The sequence below is a fragment of the Oncorhynchus tshawytscha genome, unplaced genomic scaffold, assembly GCF_018296145.1.
Source record: "Oncorhynchus tshawytscha isolate Ot180627B unplaced genomic scaffold, Otsh_v2.0 Un_contig_7337_pilon_pilon, whole genome shotgun sequence".
Lineage (NCBI taxonomy): Eukaryota > Metazoa > Chordata > Actinopteri > Salmoniformes > Salmonidae > Oncorhynchus > Oncorhynchus tshawytscha.
The window spans coordinates 77,501-102,551 of record NW_024609064.1 but is presented as its reverse complement, the minus strand read 5'-3'; the positions used below and the strand labels follow the sequence as shown (position 1 = coordinate 102,551).

At 47.8% G+C, this 25,051-nt stretch overlaps 1 protein-coding gene across 2 annotated transcripts in view; it reads right to left on the bottom strand.

Moving 5' to 3' along the window:
• Positions 1-3,314: 3,314 nt before the first annotated feature.
• LOC112242395 (guanine nucleotide exchange protein smcr8a) overlaps positions 3,315-25,051 on the bottom strand; it is a 35,615-nt gene continuing 13,878 nt past the window's right edge. For both annotated transcript variants that reach the window (XM_042314092.1, XM_042314093.1), the window contains 5 exons: positions 15,591-16,387; positions 13,257-13,745; positions 11,781-12,357; positions 6,157-6,305; positions 3,315-4,449 (listed from right to left, as the gene is read on the bottom strand). In XM_042314092.1, coding sequence (XP_042170026.1) covers positions 4,070-4,449; positions 6,157-6,305; positions 11,781-12,357; positions 13,257-13,745; positions 15,591-16,387 — 2,392 coding nt within the window. In that variant the 3' untranslated portion in view covers positions 3,315-4,069. The remainder of the gene's footprint in view (positions 4,450-6,156; positions 6,306-11,780; positions 12,358-13,256; positions 13,746-15,590; positions 16,388-25,051) is intronic.

Genomic DNA, 25,051 nt, shown 5'->3' with positions numbered 1-25,051 from the left:
ATAATATGTAATTTTGAAGTTTGATGCGCAAGAGTGCGGGACCAGAAGGAGCAGAAGTTATTTTGGGTGCATTTCAGCTGAAGCTGTTAGCATATGCTAATACAAAGACGCACAACTTGAAACCAAACAATGTATTGGGTAAGTATGACTCCTTCTACGTCTTCTGATCGAAGAACATCAAAGGTAAGGGAATATTTATGTGGTTATTTTGGGTTTCTGTGGACTCCAAACGTAGAGGAGACACTGCTAATATCTGAGCGCCGACTAGTGAACGAATTCTGTAACGTTAAAAATAAATGTAACACAGCGGTTGTATTAAGAAGAAGTGTATCTTTGTAACTATATGTAGAACATGTATATTTAGTCATGTTTATTGCTTGTTATCTGACGTTATCTGTCGGAGCTATCATAATTTCTCCGGACATTTTGAGTAGCATTTTTTGAAATGTCGTCATTGTAAACAGAGATTTATGGATATTAATGGCATATTATTGAAAAAAAAAAAAAAAATGTACTGTGTAACATGTAATATTACTGTCATCTGATGAAGATTTTCAAAAGGTTAGTGAATTATTTATTTTTTAATCCTACTTTTAAATTTTATATTTTCTGGGACAAAATGAGCCGACCTTTTGTTTCGGGTTCTATATAAATCCTGTTCTGGTAAAATGCATTGTTTATTGTATAGGACAGGAAAGGCCATGGGAGTATGGGATAGCTGAGAGACACTAAAAATGCAGACACAGACGCCTAGACCAGCTGGACATACAAGGATCAAAGGGATAGAAAAAGGAGGGGGTCAGCCAAATGACCAACTGATGGATTACAGACATCAATCGCAGGGACAAAGCAAGCCTATAGCATAGAGGAATGTATAGTATTTTTACGGCAGCTGGACACTAAAAACTAGAGATAAAGACACATGGAGTTAATTACAGGGTCTAAACACAGGCCACAGGAAAGAGGGACGTATATTATCTTCAGGTCAAAGCAAGGGTCTTGTCACCATTAGGATCTAATGGAAAGCAGATGGGGCGTTATTGGGCTGAACAAGCAGGATGCACGGATTGGGATGTAACTTAATTTGCATATGGGAGGGACTTATATGGTAGGTGTATAACTCAGAGCGAGGGCTCTGAAAAAGTGTGTGTGTTCCGCGGACCGCTCCGGCTTATGATACTGTTGTATTAAAAGTCTATATTGATTTTCACAAAGTTCTTGGTTGTGTCATATTTGAACCGATTTGCCACTACAGACGCAGCGTTCGGCCAACCCTAGTCTCGACGCAGCGTTCGGCCAACCCTAGTCTCGACGCAGCGTTCGGCCAATCCTACCTTTATACCTTTAAAGCCAAGGGCAGGACACATGTTAGCACCAAGTTGAAACATGGCTAATATCAATCTTTAATAAATTATTTTTCAGATTTTTTACACGGCACACAAAAGTACACTGCATTAACACACACACACCAATGAACATTACATAACAGTCTGCATTAACACACACACACCAATGAACATTACATAACAGTCTGCATTAACACACACACACCAATGAACATTACATAACAGTCTGCATTAACACACACACACACACACAAACACCAATGAACATTACATAACAGTCTGCATTAACACACACACACACACACACACACACACACACACACACACACACACACATTACATAACAGTCTGCATTAACACACACACACCAATGACCATTACATAACAGTTTGTGAAGGTGATGGGGGTGTTTAGGTGGTGTTGGAGGGGGTTTAGGTGTTTAGGTGGTGTTTAGGAGGGGGGGGGTGTTTAGGTGGTGTTGGAGGGGGGTGTTTAGGTGGTGTTGGAGGGGTTTAGGTGGTGTTGGAGGGGGTGTTTAGGTGGTGTTGGAGGGGTGTGTTTAGGTGGTGTTGGAGGGGGGTGTTTAGGTGGTGTTGGAGGGGGTGTTTAGGTGGTGTTGGAGGGGGGGAGGGTGTTTAGGTGGTGTTGGAGGGGGTGTTTAGGTGGTGTTGGAGGGGGTGTTTAGGTGTGTTGGAGGGGGTGGTGTTGGAGGGGGGGGTGTTTAGGTGGTGTTGGAGGGGGGTTTAGGTGGTGTTGGAGGGGGTGTTTAGGTGGTGTTGGAGGGGGGTGTTTAGGTGGTGTTGGAGGGGGGTGTTTAGGTGGTGTTGGAGGGGGTGTTTAGGTGGTGTTGGAGGGGGTGTTTAGGTGGTGTTGGAGGGGGTGTTTAGGTGGTGTTGGAGGGGGTTTAGGTGGTGTTGGAGGGGGTGGTGTTGGAGGGGGTTTTAGGTGGTGTTGGAGGGGGTTTAGGTGGTGTTGGAGGGGGGTGGTGGTTGGAGGTGGTGGTGTTGGAGGGGGGGTGTTTAGGTGGTGTTGGAGGGGGGTGTTTAGGTGGTGTTGGAGGGGGTGGTGTTTAGGTGGTGTTGGAGGGGGTGTTTAGGTGGTGTTGGAGGGGGGTGTTTAGGTGGTGTTGGAGGGGGGTGTTTAGGTGGTGTTGGAGGGGGTGGTTTGGAGGGGGTTTAGGTGGTGTTGGAGGGGGTGTTTAGGTGGTGTTGGAGGGGGTTGGTTAGGTGGTGTTGGAGGGGGTGGTGTTTAGGTGGTGTTGGAGGGGGTGTTTAGGTGGTGTTGGAGGGGGTGTTTAGGTGGTGTTGGAGGGGGTGTTTAGGTGGTGTTGGAGGGGGTGTTTAGGTGGTGTTGGAGGGGGTGTTTAGGTGGTGTTGGAGGGGGTGGTTTGGAGGTGGTGTTGGTGGTGTTGGAGGGGTTTAGGTGGTGTTGGAGGGGGGGTTTAGGTGGTGTTGGAGGGGGGTGGTTTGGAGGTGGTGTTGGAGGGGGGAGGGGTTTAGGTGGTGTTGGAGGGGGTTTAGGTGGTGTTGGAGGGGGTGTTTAGGTGGTGTTGGAGGGGGTTAGGTGGTGTTGGAGGGGGGTGTTTAGGTGGTGTTGGAGGGGGGTTTAGGTGGTGTTGGAGGGGGGTTAGGTGGTGTTGGAGGGGGTTTAGGTGGTGTTGGAGGGGGGTTAGGTGGTGTTGGAGGGGGTTTAGGTGGTGTTGGAGGGTAGAGCTGTGTCACGTTATTGTTTACATTGATTACATTCAGCAACAGAACCATTCACATACACAGGGGCTCCTTCCAAACAGCTCACTATTCCCTACATAGTACACTACTAGTAAGTAGTGCACTATATAGGGAACAGGGTAGTGCACTATAAAGAGAACAGGGTAGTGCACTATATAGGGAACAGGGTAGCATTAGAGATGCACTCTGGATCCTTCCTTTCACAGTGTAGACAGGATACAGTATGGAAGAAATGCTTTAGTTATGCAAAGGGACAGGGCCTTATCTATGTTGTGGTGTTTCTATGCAAAGGGACAGGGCCTTATCTATGTTGTGGTGTTTCTATGTAAAGGGACAGGGCCTTATCTATGTTGTGGTGTTTCTATGTAAAGGGACAGGGCCTTATCTATGTTGTGGTGTTTCTATGCAAAGGGACAGGGCCTTATCTATGTTGTGGTGTTTCTATGCAAAGGGACAGGGCCTTATCTATGTTGTGGTGTTTCTATGCAAAGGGACAGGGCCTTATCTATGTTGTGGTGTTTCTATGCAAAGGGACAGGGCCTTATCTATGTTGTGGTGTTTCTATGCAAAGGACAGGGCCTTATCTATGTTGTGGTGTTTCTATGCAAAGGGACAGGGCCTTATCTATGTTGTGGTGTTTCTATGTAAAGTGACAGGGCTGCATATCTATGTTGTGGTATTTCTATGTGAAGTGACAGGGCCTTATCTATGTTGTGGTGTTTCTATGCAAAGGGACAGGGCCTTATCTATGTTGTGGTGTTTTTATGCAAAGGGACAGGGCCTTATCTATGTTGTGGTGTTTCTATGTAAAGGGACAGGGCTGTATATCTATGTTGTGGCATTTCTATGTAAAGGGACACGGCTGTATATCTATGTTGTGGTATTTCTATGTAAAGGGACAGGGCTGTATATCTATGTTGTGGTGTTTCTATGTAAAGGGACAGGGCTGCTTATCTATGTTGTGGTGTTTCTATGTAAAGGGACAGGGCTGCATATCTATGTTGTGGTGTTTCTATGTAAAGGGACGGCACTGTAGGAGAAGCGGAGGGCCGGAGGACCACTTCCTGCGTGGTGCTGTTTGATGAGGTCAGACAGGAAGTGCATCACCCGGAGGTCATCCTCCCCGCTGAAACCCCGCCCACATAGGAAGTCCCTGCGACGCTGAGTCAGCGTGAAGTCATCGTCCTCCCTGGGGAGGCTGGGAAGCTGGAGGTCAGAGTGGCTGTGGCAGATGGGTGGTGCCTGACCCCCAGGTGAACTCTGAGCTCTACCCGATGTTAGAGTTGAAAGGTCAGGAGAACAGGAGAACAGGAAGGCCTTAGCGGTCAGCTCAGCGAGGCAGCTCTCCACGTGGAGAAGGTAGGTGCTGCCACGACCTGGACATAAGAAACACAAACAAACATTCAACACATTTTACACTATGATAGACATTTAAATAGTTTAGTTGAAGATGCAGGTCAAGACATAAGACAGGAATGCTGGGTTCATAACCAAGTGGAAGTAGGAATTTAAGACCCCATTGGACTGGGAGAGACATCCACTGGAACGCCCCTCCAACTGGCCAATAGTAGTGGGAATTTAAGATCCCTGGGAGAAACATCCACTGGAACGCCCCTCCAACTGGTCAATAGTAGTGGGAATTTAAGATCCCTGGGAGAAACATCCACTGGAACGCCCCTCCAACTGGTCAATAGTAGTGGGAATTTAAGATCCCTGGGAGAGACAGCCACTGGAACGCCCCTCCAACTGGTCAATAAGTGGTGGGAATTTAAGATCCCTGGGAGAGACGTCCACTGGAACGCCCCTCCAACTGGTCAATAGTAGTGGGAATTTAAGATCCCTGGGAGAGACGCCACTGGAACGCCCCTCCAACTGGCCAATAGTAGTGGGAATTTAAGATCCCTGGGAGAGACGTCCACTGGAACGCCCCCAACTGGCCAATAGTAGTGGGAATTTAAGATCCCTGGGAGAGACGTCCACTGGAACGCCCCTCCAACTGGTCAATAGTAGTGGGAATTTAAGATCCCTGGGAGAGACGTCCACTGGAACGCCCCTCCAACTGGCCAATAGTAGTGGGAATTTAAGATCCCTGGGAGAGACGTCCACTGGAACGCCCCTCCAACTGGCCAATAGTAGTGGGAATTTAAGATCCCTGGGAGAGACGTCCACTGGAACGCCCCTCCAACTGGTCAATAGTAGTGGGAATTTAAGATCCCTGGGAGAGACGTCCACTGGAACGCCCCTCCAACTGGCCAATAGTAGTGGGAATTTAAGATCCCTGGGAGAGACGTCCACTGGAACGCCCCTCCAACTGGTCAATAGTAGTGGGAATTTAAGATCCCTGGGAGAGACAGCCACTGGACCCCCTCCAACATCACCTAGTAGTGGGAAAAGATCCCTGGGAGAACAGCAGTCCACTGGAACGCCCCTCCAACTGGTCAATAGTAGTGGGAATTTAAGATCCCTGGGGAGACGTCCACTGGAACGCCCCTCCAACTGGTCAATAGTAGTGGGAATTTAAGATCCCTGGGAGAGACACTGGATCCAACTGGCCAATAGTTGGGACAAGATCCCTGGGACAGCTGTCTACCCCCCTCCCGTTTTGTCACCACGACTTAGTCACCACGACTTGTCACAGCTCTGTTCCCGTCATTAGCCCCCCCAAGTCACCAACTCTAGTTCCCGTCACCAACTTGTCACACCTCTAACCCGTCACCCGACTCTAGAGACCCCACCCCCCTCCAGTCACCACGACTCAACCCCCTCCCGTCACCACGACTCTACCCCCCTCCCGTCACCACGACTCTACCCCCCTCCAGTCACCACGACTCTACCCCCCTCCCGTCACCACGACTCTACCCCCCTCCCGTCACCACGACTCTACCCCCCTCCCGTCACCACGACTCTACCCCCCCCCCGTCACCACGACTCTACCCCCCCCTCCCGTCACCACGACTCACCCCCCTCCCAGTCACCACGACTCAACCCCCCCCTCCCCGTCACAGAAGCCGCCATTGAGGTGAACTGTTGTAACTATGTACAAGACAAATCAACAACAAAAAAAGACTAATCATTTCACTAGCCTATCAGAGTGTGGGGGTTGGCCAGTCGGCCAATGAGGTGTCCGTGGTAGGCGGGGCTTCTCAGTGTACGCTGGTCCAGGTCCAGCACGGCCAGGTACCGTCCGTAACGAGCCAGAGAGTGAAGCATGCTGGGAGCTGTAGGAGACGTCCTGGGGAGAAAGATGGAAGTTATTTAGTGATTTATATGGTGTTCTAGAACTTCGACTTGTGTTCTAGAACAGCGGTTCCCAAACTTTTTATAGTCCAGTACCCCTTCAAACATTCAACCTCCAGCTGTACCCCCTAGTCCCGTACCCCCTTCAAACATTCAACCTCCAGCTGTACCCCCTAGTTCAGTACCCCTTCAAACATTCAACCTCCAGCTGTACCCCCTAGTCCAGTACCCCTTCAAATCATTCAACCTCCAGCTGTACCCCCTAGTCCAGTACCCCTTCAAATCATTCAACCTCCAGCTGTACCCCCTCTAGCACCAGGGTCAGCGCACTCTCAAATGTTATTATTTGCCATCATAGTAAGCCTGCCACACACACTATACGAGAAACTCGTCATCATGCAAGCGGTCAGACAAGTGAAAATGATGGTCAGTAAATAAAAAAATAAGCTTGTCTCTCAATTAAAAAAAAAACTGTCAATACTTTGCCCCTTGATAACCAACGCACTTCTCTGTATGTTGTGAAAGCGATACATGGTCGCTGCCCATATCATTGCATAGTGCAGAAAGTGATTTATATGGTGTTCTAGAACGAGAGTTCAGGGGCCTTGCTTCAACTTCTTGGTGACAGGGGGCAGTATTTTCATGTCCGGATGAAATGAAATGCATGCCCAAATTCAACTGCCTGCTACTCATCCCCAGAAGATAAGATATGCATATTATTAGTAGATTTGGATAGAAAACACTGAAGTTTCTAAAACTGTTTGAATCATGTCATGTCACTCTTTTTCAATGGTGTTTCATTGGGAATCCAGATTTCTAAGGGACCTTCTTGCAGTTCCTATCGCTTCCACTGGATGTCAACAGTCTTCAAATCAAATCAAATCAAATTTTATTTGTCACATACACATGGTTAGCAGATGTTAATGCGAGTGTAGCGAAATGCTTGTGCTTCTAGTTCCGACAATGCAGTAATAAACTAACAATTCCAAAAAAACTACTGTCATACACAGTGTAAGGGGATAAAGAATATGTACATAAGGATATATGAATGAGTGATGGTACAGAGCAGCATAGGCAAGATACAGTAGATGATATCGAGTACAGTATATACATATGAGATAAGTATGTAAACCAAGTGGCATAGTTAAAGTGGCTAGTGATACATGTATTACATAAGGATGCAACGATGATATAGAGTACAGTATCAACGTATGCATATGAGATGAACAATGTAGGGTAAGTAACATTATATAAGGTAGCATTGTTTAAAGTGGCTAGTGATATATTTACATCATTTCCCATCAATTCCCATGATTAAAGTGGCTGGAGTAGAGTCAGTGTCATTGACAGTGTGTTGGCAGTAGCCACTCAATGTTAGTGGTGGCTGTTTAACAGTCTGATGGCCTTGAGATAGAAGCTGTTTTTCAGTCTCTCGGTCCCAGCTTTGATGCACCTGTACTGACCTCGCCTTCTGGATGGCAGCGGGGTGAACAGGCAGTGGCTCGGGTGGTTGATGTCCTTGATGATCTTTATGGCCTTCCTGGGCATCGGGTGGTGTAGGTGTCCTGGAGGGCAGGTAGTTTGCCCCCGGTGATGCGTTGTGCAGACCTCACTACCCTCTGGAGAGCCTTACGGTTGAGGGCGGTGCAGTTGCCATACCAGGCGGTGATACAGCCCGCCAGGATGCTGTTGTGCATCTGTAGAAGTTTGTGAGTGCTTTTGGTGACAAGCCGAATTTCTTCAGCCTCCTGAGGTTGAAGAGGCGCTTGCGCCTTCCTCAACGATGCTGTCTGTGTGAGTGGACCAATTCAGTTTGTCTGTGATGTGTATGCCGAGGAACTTAAAACTTGCTACCCTCTCCACTACTGTTCCATCGATGTGGATGGGGGTGTTCCCTCTGCTGTTTCCTGAAGTCCACAATCATCTCCTTAGTTTTGTTGACGTTGAGTGTGAGGTTATTTTCCTGACACCACACTCCGAGGGCCCTCACCTCCTCCCTGTAGGCCGTCTCGTCGTTGTTGGTAATCAAGCCTACCACTGTTGTGTCGTCCGCAAACTTGATGATTGAGTTGGACGTGCATGGCCCGCAGTCGTGGGTGAACAGGGAGTACAGGAGACTCCAGAACGCACCCTTGTGGGGCCCCAGTGTTGAGGATCAGCGGGGAGGAGATGTTGTTGCCTACCCTCACCACCTGGGGCGGCCCGTCAGGAAGTCCAGTACCCAGTTGCCAGGGCGTCGAGACCCAGGGTCTCGAGCTTGATGACAGTAGTTGGAGGGTACTATGGTGTTGAATGCCGAGCTGTAGTCGATGAACAGCATTCTCACATAGGTATTCCTCTTGTCCAGATGGGTTAGGGCAGTGTGCAGTGTGGTTGAGATTGCATCGTCTGTGGACCTATTTGGGCGGTAAGCAAATTGGAGTGGGTCAAGGGTGTCAGGTAGGGTGGAGGTGAATGGTCCTTGACTAGTCTCTCAAAGCACTTCATGATGACGGATGTGAGTGCTACGGGGCGGTAGTCGTTTAGCTCAGTTACCAGCTTTCCCAGGAACAATGGTGGCCCTCTTGAAGCATGTGGGAACAGCAGACTGGTATAGGGATTGATTGAATATGTCCGTAAACACACCGGCCAGCTGGTCTGCGCATGCTCTGAGGGCGTGGCTGGGGATGCCGTCTGGGCCTGCAGCCTTGCGAGGGTTAACACGTTTAAATGTCTTACTCACTTCGGCTGCAGTGAAGGAGAGACCGCATGTTTTCGTTGCAGGCCGTGTCAGTGGCACTGTACCTCAAAGCGGGCAAAAATTATTTAGTCTGCCTGGGAGCAAGACATCCTGGTCCGTGACTGGGCTGGGTTTCTTCCTGTAGTCCGTGATTGACTGTAGACCCTGCCACATACCTCTTGTGTCTGAGCCGTTGAATTGAGATTCTACTTTGTCTCTGTACTGGCGCTTAGCTTGTTTGATAGCCTTGCGGAGGGAATAGCTGCACTGTTTGTATTCAGTCATGTTACCAGACACCTTGCCCTGGTTAAAAGCAGTGGTTCGTGCCTTCAGTTTCAGAATGCTGCCATCAATCCACGGTTTCTGGTTAGGGAATGTTTTAATCGTTGCTAAACGACATCTTCAACCTTCTAATGAACTGTACACCGTATCAGCGTATTCGTCAATGTTGTTGTCTGACGCAATCGAAACATCTCCCAGTCCACGTGATGGAAGCAGTCTTGGAGTAAGTCCTTGCAACCAGCGTTGGACAGACCTCAGCGTGGGATCTTCTTGTTTTAGTTTCTGTCTGTCAGGGATCAACAAAATGGAGTCGTGGTCAGCTTTTCCGAAAGGGGGCGGGGCAGGGCCTTATATGCAAGTTAGAAACAATGATCCAGGGTCTTTCCACCCCTGGTTGCGCAATCGATATGCTGATAAAATTTAGGGAGTCTTGTTTTCAGATTAGCCTTGTTAAAATCCCCAGCTACAATGAATGCAGCCTCCGGATAAATCGTTTCCAGTTTGCAGAGAGTTAAATAAAGTTCGTTCAGAGCCATCGTGTGTCTGCTTGGGGGGATATATACGGCTGTGATTATAATCAACTTCTCTTGGTAGATAATGCGGTCTACATTTGATTGTGAGGAATTCTAAATCAGGTGAACAGAAGGATTTGAATGTTTCTTTCATCACACCATGTCAAGTCATAAGGCATACGCCCCCGCCCCTCTTCTTACCAGAAAGATGTTTGTTTCTGTCGGCGCGATGCGTGGAGAAACCCGTTGCTGCACCGCTTCGGTTGCGTCTCTCAGTTAGCCATGTTTCCGTGAAGCAAAGAACGTTACAGTCTCTGATGTCCCTCTGGAATGCACCCTTGCTCGGATTTCATCAACCTTGTTGTCAAGAGACTGGACATTGGCAAGAAGAATGCTTTGAGGGAGTTTCTAAAACTGTTTGAATCATGTCTCCGTGAGTCTGACAGAACATATTTAGCAGGCGAGTTTCACTCTTTTTCAATGGTGTTTTTTTTTTTGGTCATGTGATCCACTCGGAACTGGTTGTAAGGCCAGGATCCGCATCGCGATTTCTTGGTCGTACTGATGGTGACCTTCTTATATTCAGTTCCTATAAAGAAACCTAAGATGACCTGGGGTACCACTGGCATGTCAACAGTCTTTAGAAATTTAGAAATTGGTTGAGGTTTTTCCTTTGTGCAATGAAGAAGTACGGCCATCTTGAACGAGGGTGACTTCAAGTGTACTGCTAGATCGAGGCGCGTGACCAGAAAGCATGTTTCAGTTTGTTGTCCTCCTGTATTGAACACAGATCATCCCGTCTTCAATTTTATCGATTATTTACGTTAAAAAATACCTAAAGTTGTATTACAAAAGTAGTTTGAAATGTTTTGGCAAAGTTTACAGGTAACCTTTGAGATATTTTGTCATCACGTTGTGCAAGTTGGAACTGGTGTTTTTCTGGATCAAACGCGCCAAATAAATGGACATTGTGGATATATATGGACGGAATTAATCGAACAAAAGGACCATTTGTGATGTTTATGGGACATATTGGAGTGCCAACAAAAGAAGCTCGTCAAAGGCATGAATCATATTTTTATTTCTGCGTTTTGTGTTGCGCCTGCAGGGTTGAAATATGCTTTTCTATCTTTGTTTACGGAGGTGCTATCCTCAGATAATAGCGTTGTTTGCTTTCGCCGAAAAGCCTTTTTGAAATCTGACATATTGGCAACAAGTGTAGCTTAAATTTGCTATCTTGCATATGTGATTTCATGAAAGTTTGATTTTTAAATTAATTTAGTTGAATTTGACGCTCTGCATTTTCTCTGGCTTTTGGCCGTCCCATATATCCCAGAGAGGTTAACAAAGCCATTTTCACTGAGGTGTCCAAAACGTCTTTCAAGCTGTCAGGCATTCCCTTGGCAACGAGAGCCTGCAGTGGTGTCGGGAGCACCAGCGTTACCACTCCACTATGTCTCCCTGGCTTTTTGCACCATCAGTACAGATACCAACATGAGCAGCAGCTACGTTTGGCTCCATCCAGACCGTTAGTGGAATTCCCGTGAGAGAGTAACGGTTAATGTGATTGGATGTTCATTATTTGATTAGGATACCTGTATTAGACATTGTGTTGTTATTTCACTGAACACCAAATGGTTTAATTTTGGCGGTGAAACGAGGCTACTCAGGCAAGAAAAAGAAAGCTCACCCAAATGTATAGCACCGTTGGAAAATAGAAACGGATTGTTTTTAAAAATGTGAATCACATTTTTATTTGGCGTACTCCCGACGGCATTGCGCATACCCCAGTTTGGAAATACCTGATCTAGAACTTGGATAGGAGGCAGAGTAATGGGGACGTTCAACATTACAACAGACTATAAAGGCCTGATAAATCACTACTCAATATCATTTGTAGCGCAGTCAGTCACAATTTACCCATGATACCATCAGGGTGTTGATGCTCTGTTTTTACCTGTGGATTCCGATGAGTCTCCAGGTGAGCAGGTCTGTCAGCTGAAGAGGCGTGGCCAAGTAAGGCTGCACAGCATCTCCATAGCGACCAGGTGAGGGCAGGTAGAGCGAGAGGGCAGCGACCGTCCTCCTCACGGAACCCTCCTCTCCACCAATCACCACCAGCGGCCGTCCACTTAGCAGGCAGAACACGGCATTCTGGGAGAAGGAATTCTGCCGCAGGAACCTGAGGGCTCCAGGACCCGCCTTCCTCCTCTGGCGCTGATGTCGTCGCGGATTACTAGCGCTGTGGTTGCCATGGAGATGTGTGGGGGGCAGAGAGGAAGATGGAGAGGTGCTGATGTTGCTCATACAGTCCGATGCCTCGTCTACACTCAGCCTGTAAGGGGTGTCGCCTAGCAACCGCCGCCCCCCTGACCCCCGACCTCTAACATCTAACCTCAAGGGGATAGAAAAGTTCACCTGGAGGTCAGGCACCACCACCCGCCTGCTGTCACGCCCAGCCTGACCTCTGACCTCGCCGTTGGCATGGTGACCCTCGTACTGTTGGGAGGAGCCCTCTACTGACACCTGGTGGACTGGAGACAGAAACTATATCAGTTACTAAGAGAGAAAACAGATAATACGTTGTAAGACACCTTGGGAAAAAAGCATCTGGGATAGTGATAAGGGAATTATATGCTTAAAATGTAATGATTAAAGTATCCCACCCTGAAACTATTAGGGATATTGATAATGGAATTATATGCTTAAAAGGTAATGATTAAAGTATCCCACCCTGAAACTATTAGGGATATTGATAATGGAATTATATGCTTAAAAGGTAATGATTAAAGTATCCCACCCTGAAACTATTACGGATATTGATAAGGGAATTATATACTTAAAAAGGTAATGATTAAAGTATTCCACCCTGAAACTATTAGTGATTATTGGTTTATGTAGTACAATGAATGATTAATAAACGTCCAATAAGGTTCAGTAGAGACATGGGAGGGAGAGAAATGTGTGTGTGTGTGTCGAAGAAAATACAGAGAGATTCAACTGTGTTTGACCCGACCTGGCTAGAACTCTGAGAAACGTATGATAGGACAGGGAGTCCTTCTCAAGGTTCCTGTAATCTCGGGGGAATGGAACTGACAGCGCTGGGTAGTGATACCCAGTGGTGAGAACTCTGGGGAAGGATACAATTCACCTACTGTTCGTGTGTATGTATGTGTGTAGGACATCTACTGTTTGTGTGAAGGTATGTGCATTATAAAATGGATGTCTTTGTATTATGGACTTCAGAGTGCTCTCGTGAATAAACTGTACGAACCTTTAGCATAAACTGAGTCTTTGCCTAATTATTATTAAACCCAGGGTCTTACAAACCTCGGGATTGGTCAAAGCTTATTGTTAGTTATTATCATTGGGATTGAAAATTCTCTTGACAGATATGTCATTATTATTGAAGAGGACAAACAGACAGTCTTACCCAGAGTTCTCTGGGGCTCAGACAAGGGGGCCGGAGTGTCCCATCTCTCTGGCTTCTCCTCCTCCAATTCCCGGACTTCAATACCCAGGGTGCGGTGCAGCCGAGTGGGAGTGTCCTCTAGCTCCTCCTTTCCCTCCATCTGGACTATATTACCCAGGATTCTTTGGTGCCGAGTTTGCTCCTCCTCGTGAACTACAATACCCAGGGTGCTGTGCTGCTGAATGGGCGTGTCCTCACCTGCTGCCTCCTCCTCCTCTTCCTTGATTACACTACCCATGATTCCATGCTCCTCAGGCTCCTCCTCTGTGATGGCGTTGAAGATGAGGTCGTCGGGGAAGATGGAGTCTGAGGTGCTGATGATCTCAATACTGTCCTCGCTGTTCGCCCTCCGTGCCAGGGACCGCATGTCACGTCTCATCCACACCTCCGCAGGGGCACAACTCCGCACCACATCACAGCCTTCACCCTGACCCAACCCACCAGACAACTCTATAGGAGGAGAGGAGAGAGTCTAATACACAGCCCTGACCCACCAGACAACTCTATAGGAGGAGAGGAGAGAGTCTAATACACAGCCCTGACCCCTGACCCACCAGACAACTCTATAGGAGGAGAAGAGTCTAATACACAGCCCTGACCCCTGACCCACCAGACAACTCTATAGGAGGAGAGGAGAGAGTCTAATACACAGCCCTGACCCCTGACCCACCAGACAACTCTATAGGAGGAGAGAGTCTAATACACAGCCCTGACCCACCAGACAACTCTATAGGAGAGGAGTCTAATACACACAACACCCCATAATGACAAAACGAAAACAGGTTTAGACATTGTTGCTAATGTATTCAAAAGAAAAAACAGAAATACATTATTTACATAAATATTCAGAACCTTTGCTATGAGACTCGAAATGGAGCTCAGATGCATCCTGTTTCCATTGATCATCCATCGATTAAGATGTTTAGAGTCCACCTTTTGGTAAATTCAATTGATTGGACATGATTTAGAAAGGCACACACCTGTCTGGATAAGGTCTCACAGTTGACAGTCCATGTCAGAGCAAAAACCAAGCTATGAAGTCGAAGGAATTGTCCGTAGAGCTCAGAGACAGAATGTGTCGAGGCACAGATCTGGGGAAGGGTACCAAAACATTTCTGCAGTATTGAAGGTCCCCAAGAACGCAGTGGTCTCCATCATTCTTGAATGGAAGAAGTTTGGAACCACCAAGACTCTTCCTAGAGCTGGCCGCCCGGCCAAACTGAGCAAACAGGAGAAGGAGCTTGGTCAGGAAGGTGACCAAGACCCGATGGTCACTCTGACAGAGCTCCAGAGTTCCTCTGTGGAGATGGGAGAACCTTCCAGAAGGACAACCATCTCTGCAGCACTCGACCAATCAGGCCTTTATGGTAGAGTGGCCAGACGGAAGCCACTCCTCAGTAAAAGGCACCTGAGAGCCCACTTAGAGTTAGCCAAAAACCACCTAAATGACTCTCAGACCATGAAAACACAATGAGAAACAAGATTCTCTGTTCTGATGAAACCAAGATTGAACACTTTGGCCTGAATGCCAAGCGTCACATCTGGAGGAAACCTGGCACCATCCCTAGAGTGAAGCATGGTGTTGGTGGCAGCATTATGCTGTGGGGATGTTTTTCAGCGTCAGGGACTGGGAGACTAGTCAGGATCGAGTCAAAGATGAACGGAGCAAAGTACAGAGAGATCCTTGATGAAAACCTGCTCCACCTTCCAACAGGACAACGACCCTAAGCACACAGCCAAGACAACGCAGGAGTGTCTTCAGGACAAGTCTCTGAATGTCCTTGAGTGGCCCAGCCAGAACCCGGACATGAACCCGATCGAACATCTCTGGAGAGACCAGAAAATAGCTGTGCAGCGATGCTCCCCATCCAACCTGACAGAGCTTGAGAGGATCTGCAGAGAAGAATGGGAGAAACTCTCTAAATACAGGTGTGTCAAGCTTGTAGCGTCATACCCAAGAAGACTTGAGGCTTTAATCACTGCCAAAGGTGCTTCAACAAAGTACTAAGTAAAGGGTCTGAATACTTATGTAAATGTGATCAGGTTTTTAATAAAAATAAAAAAAAACTTATGCATTTGCAAACATTTCTAAAAACCTGTTTTTGCTCTGTCATTATGGGGTATTGTGATGTCATTATGGGGTATTGTGATGTCATTATGGGGTATTGTGATGTCATTATGGGGTATTGTGTGTAGATTGAGGGGGGAAAAAACGATTGAATCCATTTCAGAAGAAGGCTGTAACACAACGTGTTAAAAGTCAAGGGGTCTGAACAGATTCTGAATTCACTGTACCTCTGAGTTCCACGTGGGTTAGTCCCTGTGTTCTATACGAGCGCTCCGTCCCCAGAACCTCAATGCTGTCTCCGCTGCTCGCGCTGCCTGGTCTCGTCTCCGCGGTTACTCCCTCAGGATCAAGTGTCGGCTCCGCCCCTCCACTTCCTGTCTCCAGTTTGATTGACACCTCCTCCACGCAGGAGAAGAACGACTCCAGGCTCGGTGGTCCCGCCCCCGCCACAGGATGTGACATCATGCCGCTTCCTCCCTCTAGCCCCGCCCCCTCCTCCTCCAGGTCCTCCTCCTCCTCCTGGTCCCAGAGCTGGAACAGGAACTGTGTGTGTGAAAGCGTCCTGGAGAGCCTGTGTGTGATGCGACGGTTGTGTAGAACACTCTGGTCTCCACGGAGACGGCGTTCTGCGTTGCCCAGCTGTTCTAGCGTCAGAGACAGGAAGTAGCAGTCGCTCAGCTCCTCCAACGGCTTCAGACGGCGGTCGAACCGCCTCGCTGACCAGCCTCCGCCCCCTAGCGACGCCCCGGAAACCAGCTGGGGGGTGTATGAGGGGGAGGGGGGATCAGGAGTCAAGGGGAGGGTCTCTGGGATCAGGGAGGGGTCGTAGGGCAGAAAGCCTGGGTCTTTTAACTTCCTGTTGGGATAGGAAGTGACCTGGTGGAGGAGGGATCTGTGGTCCAGGATGGAACGATCCACGCTAGCAAGCTCGTTGGCCGTCTTCTGAAGCTCCGCCTCCTCCCTGATCTCCGCACTCTCATTGGATATCCTTTGAAGCGCTGCTTGAAGGATGGATCGTGTGTACCTGTCAACAGAGAGAAGGATTTAAAAACACTCACACAAACAAACTCTGTGGATCGTGTGTACCTGTTGTCATGACATTGGCCTGGGGGATAGGTTTCTGACAGTCATAAATACCTCTTCCCCCTTTTTCCTCTCTCTACCCTACTGATGTTACATTTCAAAACCCCTTGGTTAACATGGAGATTCTGGGAACATCAGAAGGTGGGGGTAAATGAACTATATTTTGGTAATCCGATCAATTGAACATATGAGGTGGTACTCAATGAAGATGATGTCAGTTCGGTTGTCATCTGAGACATTCTCATCAATGATAAAATGACAAACTCTACAGTGGAAAGTCTACACATCAGAGTTATCTGATTCAAATGAAATGGAATTGTTGTTCAATTTAAATGTTTGAATATGAAATTATTTGTGATGGGATGAAATGTGATTTTAGCTTCTAAAATGTGACATTTGGGTTTTCATAAGACAGGGCTCTGCTCAATCAGTGGCCCGCCCCTGTGAAGGGACATAGGCTATAAAACTTTTCAAACACACCCTCCTCTCCCTTCCTATATAAGCCCCTGACGACAACATAACTTCCTGTTCCGAGGATATGAGGACGACGGTCCGATGTCAGAATGGTTCAGATAATAACTACAGAACAAAGCCAACATCAGCATGAGCTTTGGTTGCGAATAGTATGAACTTTGAACTCTTATTCACGACAGAAGTGAAACCTCCTAGCCGTTGAGTTAGTGACCGCAGCTGCAAACGAGGGTTAGGAAGGAACAGACAGACTATCCCATCTACCACACAACGAAAATAAAAATACTGAGGCTATATACAGGGGGGTAGCAGTACAGCGGCAGGGTAACCTAGTGGTTAGCGCGTTGGACTAGGAACCGGAAGGTTGCGAGTTCAAATCCCCGAGCTGACAAGGTACAAATCTGTTGTTCTGCCCCTGAACAGGCAGTTAACCAACCCACTGTTCCTAGGCAGTCATTGAAAATAAGAATTTGTTCTTAACTGATTTGTTCTTAAACTGATTTGCCTAGTTAAATAAAGGTAAAAAAAAAAAAATGTGTTGAGGTAGTCAGTATGATGCCTGTTGGACCCAGATAGAGTATTGGGAGATGGTGAATATGTACCGTCTAAATAAAGGTCATATTACTAGGTCTTTTAGAGTTTATTTGAAAGATAACAGCTCTATAAATATTATTCTATCTAGTTAATTACATTTACATGATTAGCTCAATCAGTAATAATATTATTACGGAGAAATAATGTCACTTAATCTGGCATAGCCAAAGACACGACACTGTCAACAAAGAGAAGGATTTAAAAACGCTCACAAACTCTGTGTCAGTGCTTGAAGGTGTGTGTGTGTGTATGTCAGTGCTTGAAGGTGTGTGTGTGTGTGTCAGTGCTTGAAGGTGTGTGTGTGTGTGTGTGTGTGTCAGTGCTTGAAGGTGTGTGTGTGTGTGTGTGTGTCAGTGCTTGAAGGTGTGTGTGTGTGTGTGTGTGTCAGTGCTTGAAGGTGTGTGTGTGTGTGTGTGTGTCAGTGCTTGAAGGTGTGTGTGTGTGTGTGTGTGTTGTCAGTGCTTGAAGGTGTGTCAGTGTGTGTGTGTGTGTGTGTGCTTGAAGGTGTGTGTGTGTGTGTCAGTGCTTGAAGGTGTGTGTGTGTGTCAGTGCTTGAAGGTGTGTGTGTGTGTGTGTGTGTGTCAGTGCTTGAAGGTGTGTGTGTGTGTGTGTTGAAGGTGTGTGTGTGTCAGTGCTTGAAGGTGTGTGTGTGTCAGTGCTTGAAGGTGTGTGTGTGTGTGTGTCAGTGCTTGAAGGTGTGTGTGTGTGTCAGTGCTTGAAGGTGTGTGTGTGTGCTTGAAGTGCAGTGCTGAAGGTGTGTGTGTGTGTTGAAGGTGTGTGTGTGTGTGTCAGTGCTTGAAGGTGTGTGTGTGTGTGTGTGTGTCAGTGCTTGAAGGTGTGTGTGTGTGACTAACTTCCGGCGCCGACAGAGATGGCCGCCTCGCTTCGCGTTCCTAGGAAACTATGCAGTTTTTTGTTTTTTTACGTGTTATTTCTTACATTAGTACCCCAGGTCATCTTAGGTTTCATTACATACAGTCGAGAAGAACTACTGAATATAAGATCAGCGTCAACTCACCATCAGTACGACCAAGAATATGTTTTTTGCGACGCGGATCCTGTGTTCTGCCTTTCAACCAGGACAACGGAATGGATCCCAGCTGGCGACCCAAAAAAACGACTCCGAAAAAGAGGGAAACGAGGCGGTCTTCTGGTCAGACTCCGGAGACGGGCACACCGTGCACCACTCCCTAGCATTCTTCTTGCCAATGTCCAGTCTCTTGACAACAAGGTTGTTGAAATCCGAGCAAGGGTAGCATTCCAGAGGGACATCAGAGACTGTAACATTCTTTGCTTCACGGAAACATGGCTCACTGGAGAGACGCTGTCCGAGGCGGTGCAGCCAGCGAGTTTCTCCACGCATCGCGCCGACAGAAACAAACATCTTTCTGGTAAGAAGAGGGGCGGGGGCGTATGCCTTATGACTAACGTGACATGGTGTGATGAAAGAAACATACAGGAACTCAAATCCTTCTGTTCACCTGATTTAGAATTCCTCACAATCAAATGTAGACCGCATTATCTACCAAGAGAATTCTCTTCGATTATAATCACAGCCGTATATATCCCCCCCAAGCAGACACATCGATGGCTCTGAACGAACTTTATTTAACTCTCTGCAAACTGGAAACGATTTATCCGGAGGCTGCATTCATTGTAGCTGGGGATTTTAACAAGGCTAATCTGAAAACAAGACTCCCTAAATTTTATCAGCATATCGATTGCGCAACCAGGGGTGGAAAGACCTTGGATCATTGTTACTCTAACTTCCGCGACGCATATAAGGCCCTGCCCCGCCCCCCCTTTCAGAAAAGCTGACCACGACTCCATTTTGTTGATCCCTGCCTACAGACAGAAACTAAAACAAGAGGCTCCCACGCTGAGGTCTGTCCAACGCTGGTCCGACCAAGCTGACTCCACACTCCAAGACTGCTTCATCACGTGGACTGGGAGATGTTTCGTATTGCGTCAGACAACAACATTGACGAATACGCTGATTCGGTGTGTGAGTTCATTAGAACGTGCGTTGAAGATGTCGTTCCCATAGCAACGATTAAAACATTCCCTAACCAGAAACCGTGGATTGATGGCAGCATTCGTGTGAAACTGAAAGCGCGAACCACTGCTTTTAATCAGGGGAAGGTGTCTGGTAACATAACTGAATACAAACAGTGCAGCTATTCCCTCCGCAAGGCTATTAAACAAGCTAAGCGTCAGTACAGAGACAAAGTAGAATCTCAATTCAACGGCTCAGACACAAGAGGCATGTGGCAGGGTCTACAGTCAATCACGGACTAAAGGAAGAAATCCAGCCCAGTCACGGACCAGGATGTCTTGCTCCCAGGCAGACTAAATAACTTTTTTGCCCGCTTTGAGGACAATACAGTGCCACTGACACGGCCTGCAATGAAAACATGCGGTCTCTCCTTCACTGCAGCCGAGGTGAGTAAGACATTTAAACGTGTTAACCCTCGCAAGGCTGCAGGCCCAGACGGCATCCCCAGCCGCGCCCTCAGAGCATGCGCAGACCAGCTGGCCGGTGTGTTTACGGACATATTCAATCAATCCCTATACCAGTCTGCTGTTCCCACATGCTTCATGAGGGACACCATTGTTCCTGTTCCCAAGAAAGCTAAGGTAACTGAGCTAAATGACTACCGCCCCGTAGCACTCACATCCGTCATCATGAAGTGCTTTGAGAGACTAGTCAAGGACCATATCACCCCCACCCTACCTGACACCCTAGACCCACTCCAATTTGCTTACTGCCCAAATAGGTCCACAGACGATGCAATCTCAACCACACTGCACACTGCCCTAACCCATCTGGACAAGAGGAATACCTATGTGAGAATGCTGTTCATCGACTACAGCTCGGCATTCAACACCATAGTACCCTCCAAGCTCGTCATCAAGCTCGAGACCCTGGGTCTCGACCCCGCCCTGTGCAACTGGGTACTGGACTTCCTGACGGGCCGCCCCCAGGTGGTGAGGGTAGGCAACAACATCTCCTCCCCGCTGATCCTCAACACTGGGGCCCCACAAGGGTGCGTTCTGAGCCCTCTCCTGTACTCCCTGTTCACCCACGACTGCGTGGCCACGCACGCCTCCAACTCAATCATCAAGTTTGCGGACGACACAACAGTGGTAGGCTTGATTACCAACAACGACGAGACGGCCTACAGGGAGGAGGTGAGGGCCCTCGGAGTGTGGTGTCAGGAAAATAACCTCACACTCAACGTCAACAAAACTAAGGAGATGATTGTGGACTTCAGGAAACAGCAGAGGGAACACCCCCCCATCCACATCGATGGAACAGTAGTGGAGAGGGTAGTGGAGAGGGTAGCAAGTTAAGTTCCTCGGCATACACATCACAGACAAACTGAATTGGTCCACTCACACAGACAGCATCGTGAAGAAGGCGCAGCAGCGCCTCTTCAACCTCAAGAGGCTGAAGAAATTTCGGCTTGTCACCAAAAGCACTCAGAAACTTCTACAGATGCACAATCGAGAGCATCCTGGCGGGCTGTATCAGCGCCTGGTATGGCAACTGCTACGCCCTCAACCGTAAGGCTCTCCAGAGGGTAGTGAGGTCTGCACAACGCATCACCGGGGGCAAACTACCTGCCCTCCAGGACACCTACACCACCCGATGTTACAGGAAGGCCATAAAGATCATCAAGGACATCAACCACCCGAGCCACTGCCTGTTCACCCCGCTGTCATCCAGAAGGCGAGGTCAGTACAGGTGCATCAAAGCTGGGACCGAGAGACTGAAAAACAGCTTCTATCTCAAGGCCATCAGACTGTTAAACAGCCACCACTAACATTGAGTGGCTGCTGCCAACACACTGACACTGACTCAACTCCAGCCACTTTAATAATGGGAATTGATGGGAAATGATGTAACTATATCACTAGACACTTTAAACAATGCTACCTTATATAATGTTTACATACCCTACATTATTCATCTCATATGCATACGTATATACTGTACTCTATATCATCGACTGCATCCTTATGTAATACATGTATCACTAGCCACTTTAACTATGCCACTTTATTTACATACTCATCTCATATGTATATACTGTACTCGATATCAGCTACTGTATCTTGCCTATGCTGCTCTGTACCATCACTCATTCATACATCCTTATGTACATATTCTTTATATCCCCTTACACTGTGTATAAGACAGTAGTTTTGGAATTGTTAGTTAGATTACTTGTTGGTTATTACTGCATTGTCGGAACTAGAAGCACAAGCATTTCGCTACACTCGCATTAACATCTGCTAACCATGTGTATGTGACATATAAAATTACATTTATTTGATTTGTGTGTGTCAGTGCTTGAAGGTGTGTGTGTGTGTGTGTCAGTGCTTGAAGGTGTGTGTGTGTGTGTGTGTGAAGGTGTGTGTGTGTGTGTGTCAGTGCTTGAAGGTGTGTGTGTGTGTGTCAGTGCTTGAAGGTGTGTGTGTGTGTGTGTGTCAGTGCTTGAAGGTGTGTGTGTGTGTGTGTGTGTGTCAGTGCTTGAAGGTGTGTGTGTGTGTGTGTCAGTGCTTGAAGGTGTGTGTGTGTGTGTGTGTCAGTGCTTGAAGGTGTGTGTGTGTGTGTCAGTGCTTGAAGTGTGTGTGTGTGTGTGTCAGTGCTTGAAGGTGTGTGTGTGTGTGTGTGTCAGTGCTTGAAGGTGTGTGTGTGTCAGTGCTTGAAGGTGTGTGTGTGTGTGTGTCAGTGCTTGAAGGTGTGTGTGTGTGTGTGTGTCAGTGCTTGAAGGTGTGTGTGTGTGTGTGTCAGTGCTTGAAGGTGTGTGTGTGTGTGTGTCAGTGCTTGAAGGTGTGTGTGTGTGTGCTTGAAGTGTGTGAAGTGTGTGTGTGTGTGTGTCAGTGCTTGAAGGTGTGTGTGTGTGTGTGTGTCAGTGCTTGAAGGTGTGTGTGTGTGTGTGTCAGTGCTTGAAGGTGTGTGTGTGTGTGTGTCAGTGCTTGAAGGTGTGTGTGTGTGTGTCAGTGCTTGAAGGTGTGTGTGTGTGTGTGTCAGTGCTTGAAGGTGTGTGTGTGTGTGTGTCAGTGCTTGAAGGTGTGTGTGTGTGTGTGTGCTTGAAGGTGTGTGTGTGTGTGTCAGTGCTTGAAGGTGTGTGTGTGTGTGTCAGTGCTTGAAGGTGTGTGTGTGTGTGTCAGTGCTTGAAGGTGTGTGTGTGTGTGTCAGGTGAAGGTGTGTGTGTGTGTGTCAGTGCTTGAAGGTGTGTGTGTGTGTGTGTGTCAGTGCTTGAAGGTGTGTGTGTGTGTGTGTCAGTGCTTGAAGGTGTGTGTGTGTGTCAGTGCTTGAAGGTGTGTGTGTGTGTGTGTGTGTGTGTGTGTGTCAGTGCTTGAAGGTGTGTGTGTGTGTGTCAGTGCTTGAAGGTGTGTGTGTGTGTGTGTGTGTCAGTGCTTGAAGGTGTGTGTGTGTGTGTCAGTGCTTGAAGGTGTGTGTGTGTGTGTGTGTGTGTGTGTGTGTGTGTGCTTGAAGGTGTGTGTGTGTGTGTGTGTGTGTGTTGAAGTGTGTGTGTGTGTGTGTGTCAGTGCTTGAAGGTGTGTGTGTGTGTCAGTGCTTGAAGGTGTGTGTGTGTGTGTCAGTGCTTGAAGGTGTGTGTGTGTGTGTGTGTGTCAGTGCTTGAAGGTGTGTGTGTGTGTGTCAGTGCTTGAAGGTGTGTGCGTGTGTGTCAGTGCTTGAAGGTGTGTGCGTGTGTGTGTGTCAGTGCTTGAAGGTGTGTGTGTGTGTGTGTGTGTGCTTGAAGGTGTGTGTGTGTGTGTGTGTCAGTGCTTGAAGGTGTGTGTGTGTGTGTGTGTGTCAGTGCTTGAAGGTGTGTGTGTGTGTCAGTGCTTGAAGGTGTGTGTGTGTGTGTCAGTGCTTGAAGGTGTGTGTGTGTCAGTGCTTGAAGGTGTGTGTGTGTGTGTGTCAGTGCTTGAAGGTGTGTGTGTGTGTGTGTGTCAGTGCTTGAAGGTGTGTGTGTGTGTGTGTCAGTGCTTGAAGGTGTGTGTGTGTGTGTGTGTGTGTGTCAGTGCTTGAAGGTGTGTGTGTGTGTGTCAGTGCTTGAAGGTGTGTGTGTGTGTGTTGAAGGTGTGTGTGTGTGTGTGTCAGTGCTTGAAGGTGTGTGTGTGTGTGTGTGTGTGTGTGTGCTGCTGAAGAAGGTGTGTGTGTGTCAGTGCTTGAAGGTGTGTGTGTGTGTGTGTGTGTCAGTGCTTGAAGGTGTGTGTGTGTGTGTGTCAGTGCTTGAAGGTGTGTGTGTGTGTGTGTGTGTGTGTGTGTGTGTGTGTGTGTGTGTCAGTGCTTGAAGGTGTTGTGTGTGTGTGTGTGTCAGTGCTTGAAGGTGTGTGTGTGTGTGTGTGTCAGTGCTTGAAGGTGTGTGTGTGTGTGCTGAAGGTGTGTGTGTGTTGTGTGTGTCAGTGTGAAGTGTGTGTGTGTGTGTGCAGTGCTTGTGTGGTGTGTGTGTGTGTGTGAAGGTGTGTGTGTGCTTGAAGGTGTGTGTGTGTGTGTGTGTGTGTGTGTCAGTGCTTGAAGGTGTGTGTGTGTGTGTGTCAGTGCTTGAAGGTGTGTGTGTGTGTGTGTCAGTGCTGAAGGTGTGTGTGTGTGTGTGTGCTGAAGGTGTGTGTGTGTGTCAGTGCTTGAAGGTGTGTGTGTGTGTGTGTCAGTGCTTGAAGGTGTGTGTGTGTGTGTGTGTCAGTGCTTGAAGGTGTGTGTGTGTGTGTGTCAGTGCTGCTGAAGGTGTGTGTGTGTGTGTGTCAGTGCTTGAAGGTGTGTGTGTGTGTGTGTGTCAGTGCTTGAAGGTGTGTGTGTGTGTGTGTCAGTGCTTGAAGGTGTGTGTGTGTGTGTGTGTGTGTCAGTGCTTGAAGGTGTGTGTGTGTGTGTGTGTCAGTGCTTGAAGGTGTGTGTGTGTGTGTGTGTGTGTGTGTCAGTGCTTGAAGGTGTGTGTGTGTGTGTGTGTCAGTGCTTGAAGGTGTGTGTGTGTGTGTGTCAGTGCTTGAAGGTGTGTGTGTGTGTCAGTGCTTGAAGGTGTGTGTGTGTGTCAGTGCTTGAAGGTGTGTGCGTGTGTGTGTGTGTGTGTGTCAGTGCTTGAAGGTGTGTGTGTGTGTGTGTGTGTCAGTGCTTGAAGGTGTGTGTGTGTGTGTGTCAGTGCTTGAAGGTGTGTGTGTGTGTGTGTTGTGTGTGTGTGTGTGTGTGTGTGTGTGCTTGAAGGTGTGTGTGTGTGTGTCAGTGCTTGAAGGTGTGTGTGTGTGTGTGTCAGTGCTTGAAGGTGTGTGTGTGTGTGTGTGTGTCAGTGCTTGAAGGTGTGTGTGTGTGTGTGTGTCAGTGCTTGAAGGTGTGTGTGTGTGTGTCAGTGCTTGAAGGTGTGTGTGTGTGTGTCAGTGCTTGAAGGTGTGTGTGTGTGTGTGTGTGAGTGCTTGAAGGTGTGTGTGTGTGTGTGTGTGTGTGTGTCAGTGCTTGAAGGTGTGTGTGTGTGTGTGTCAGTGCTTGAAGGTGTGTGTGTGTGTGTGTTGAAGTGTGAAGGTGTGTGTGTGT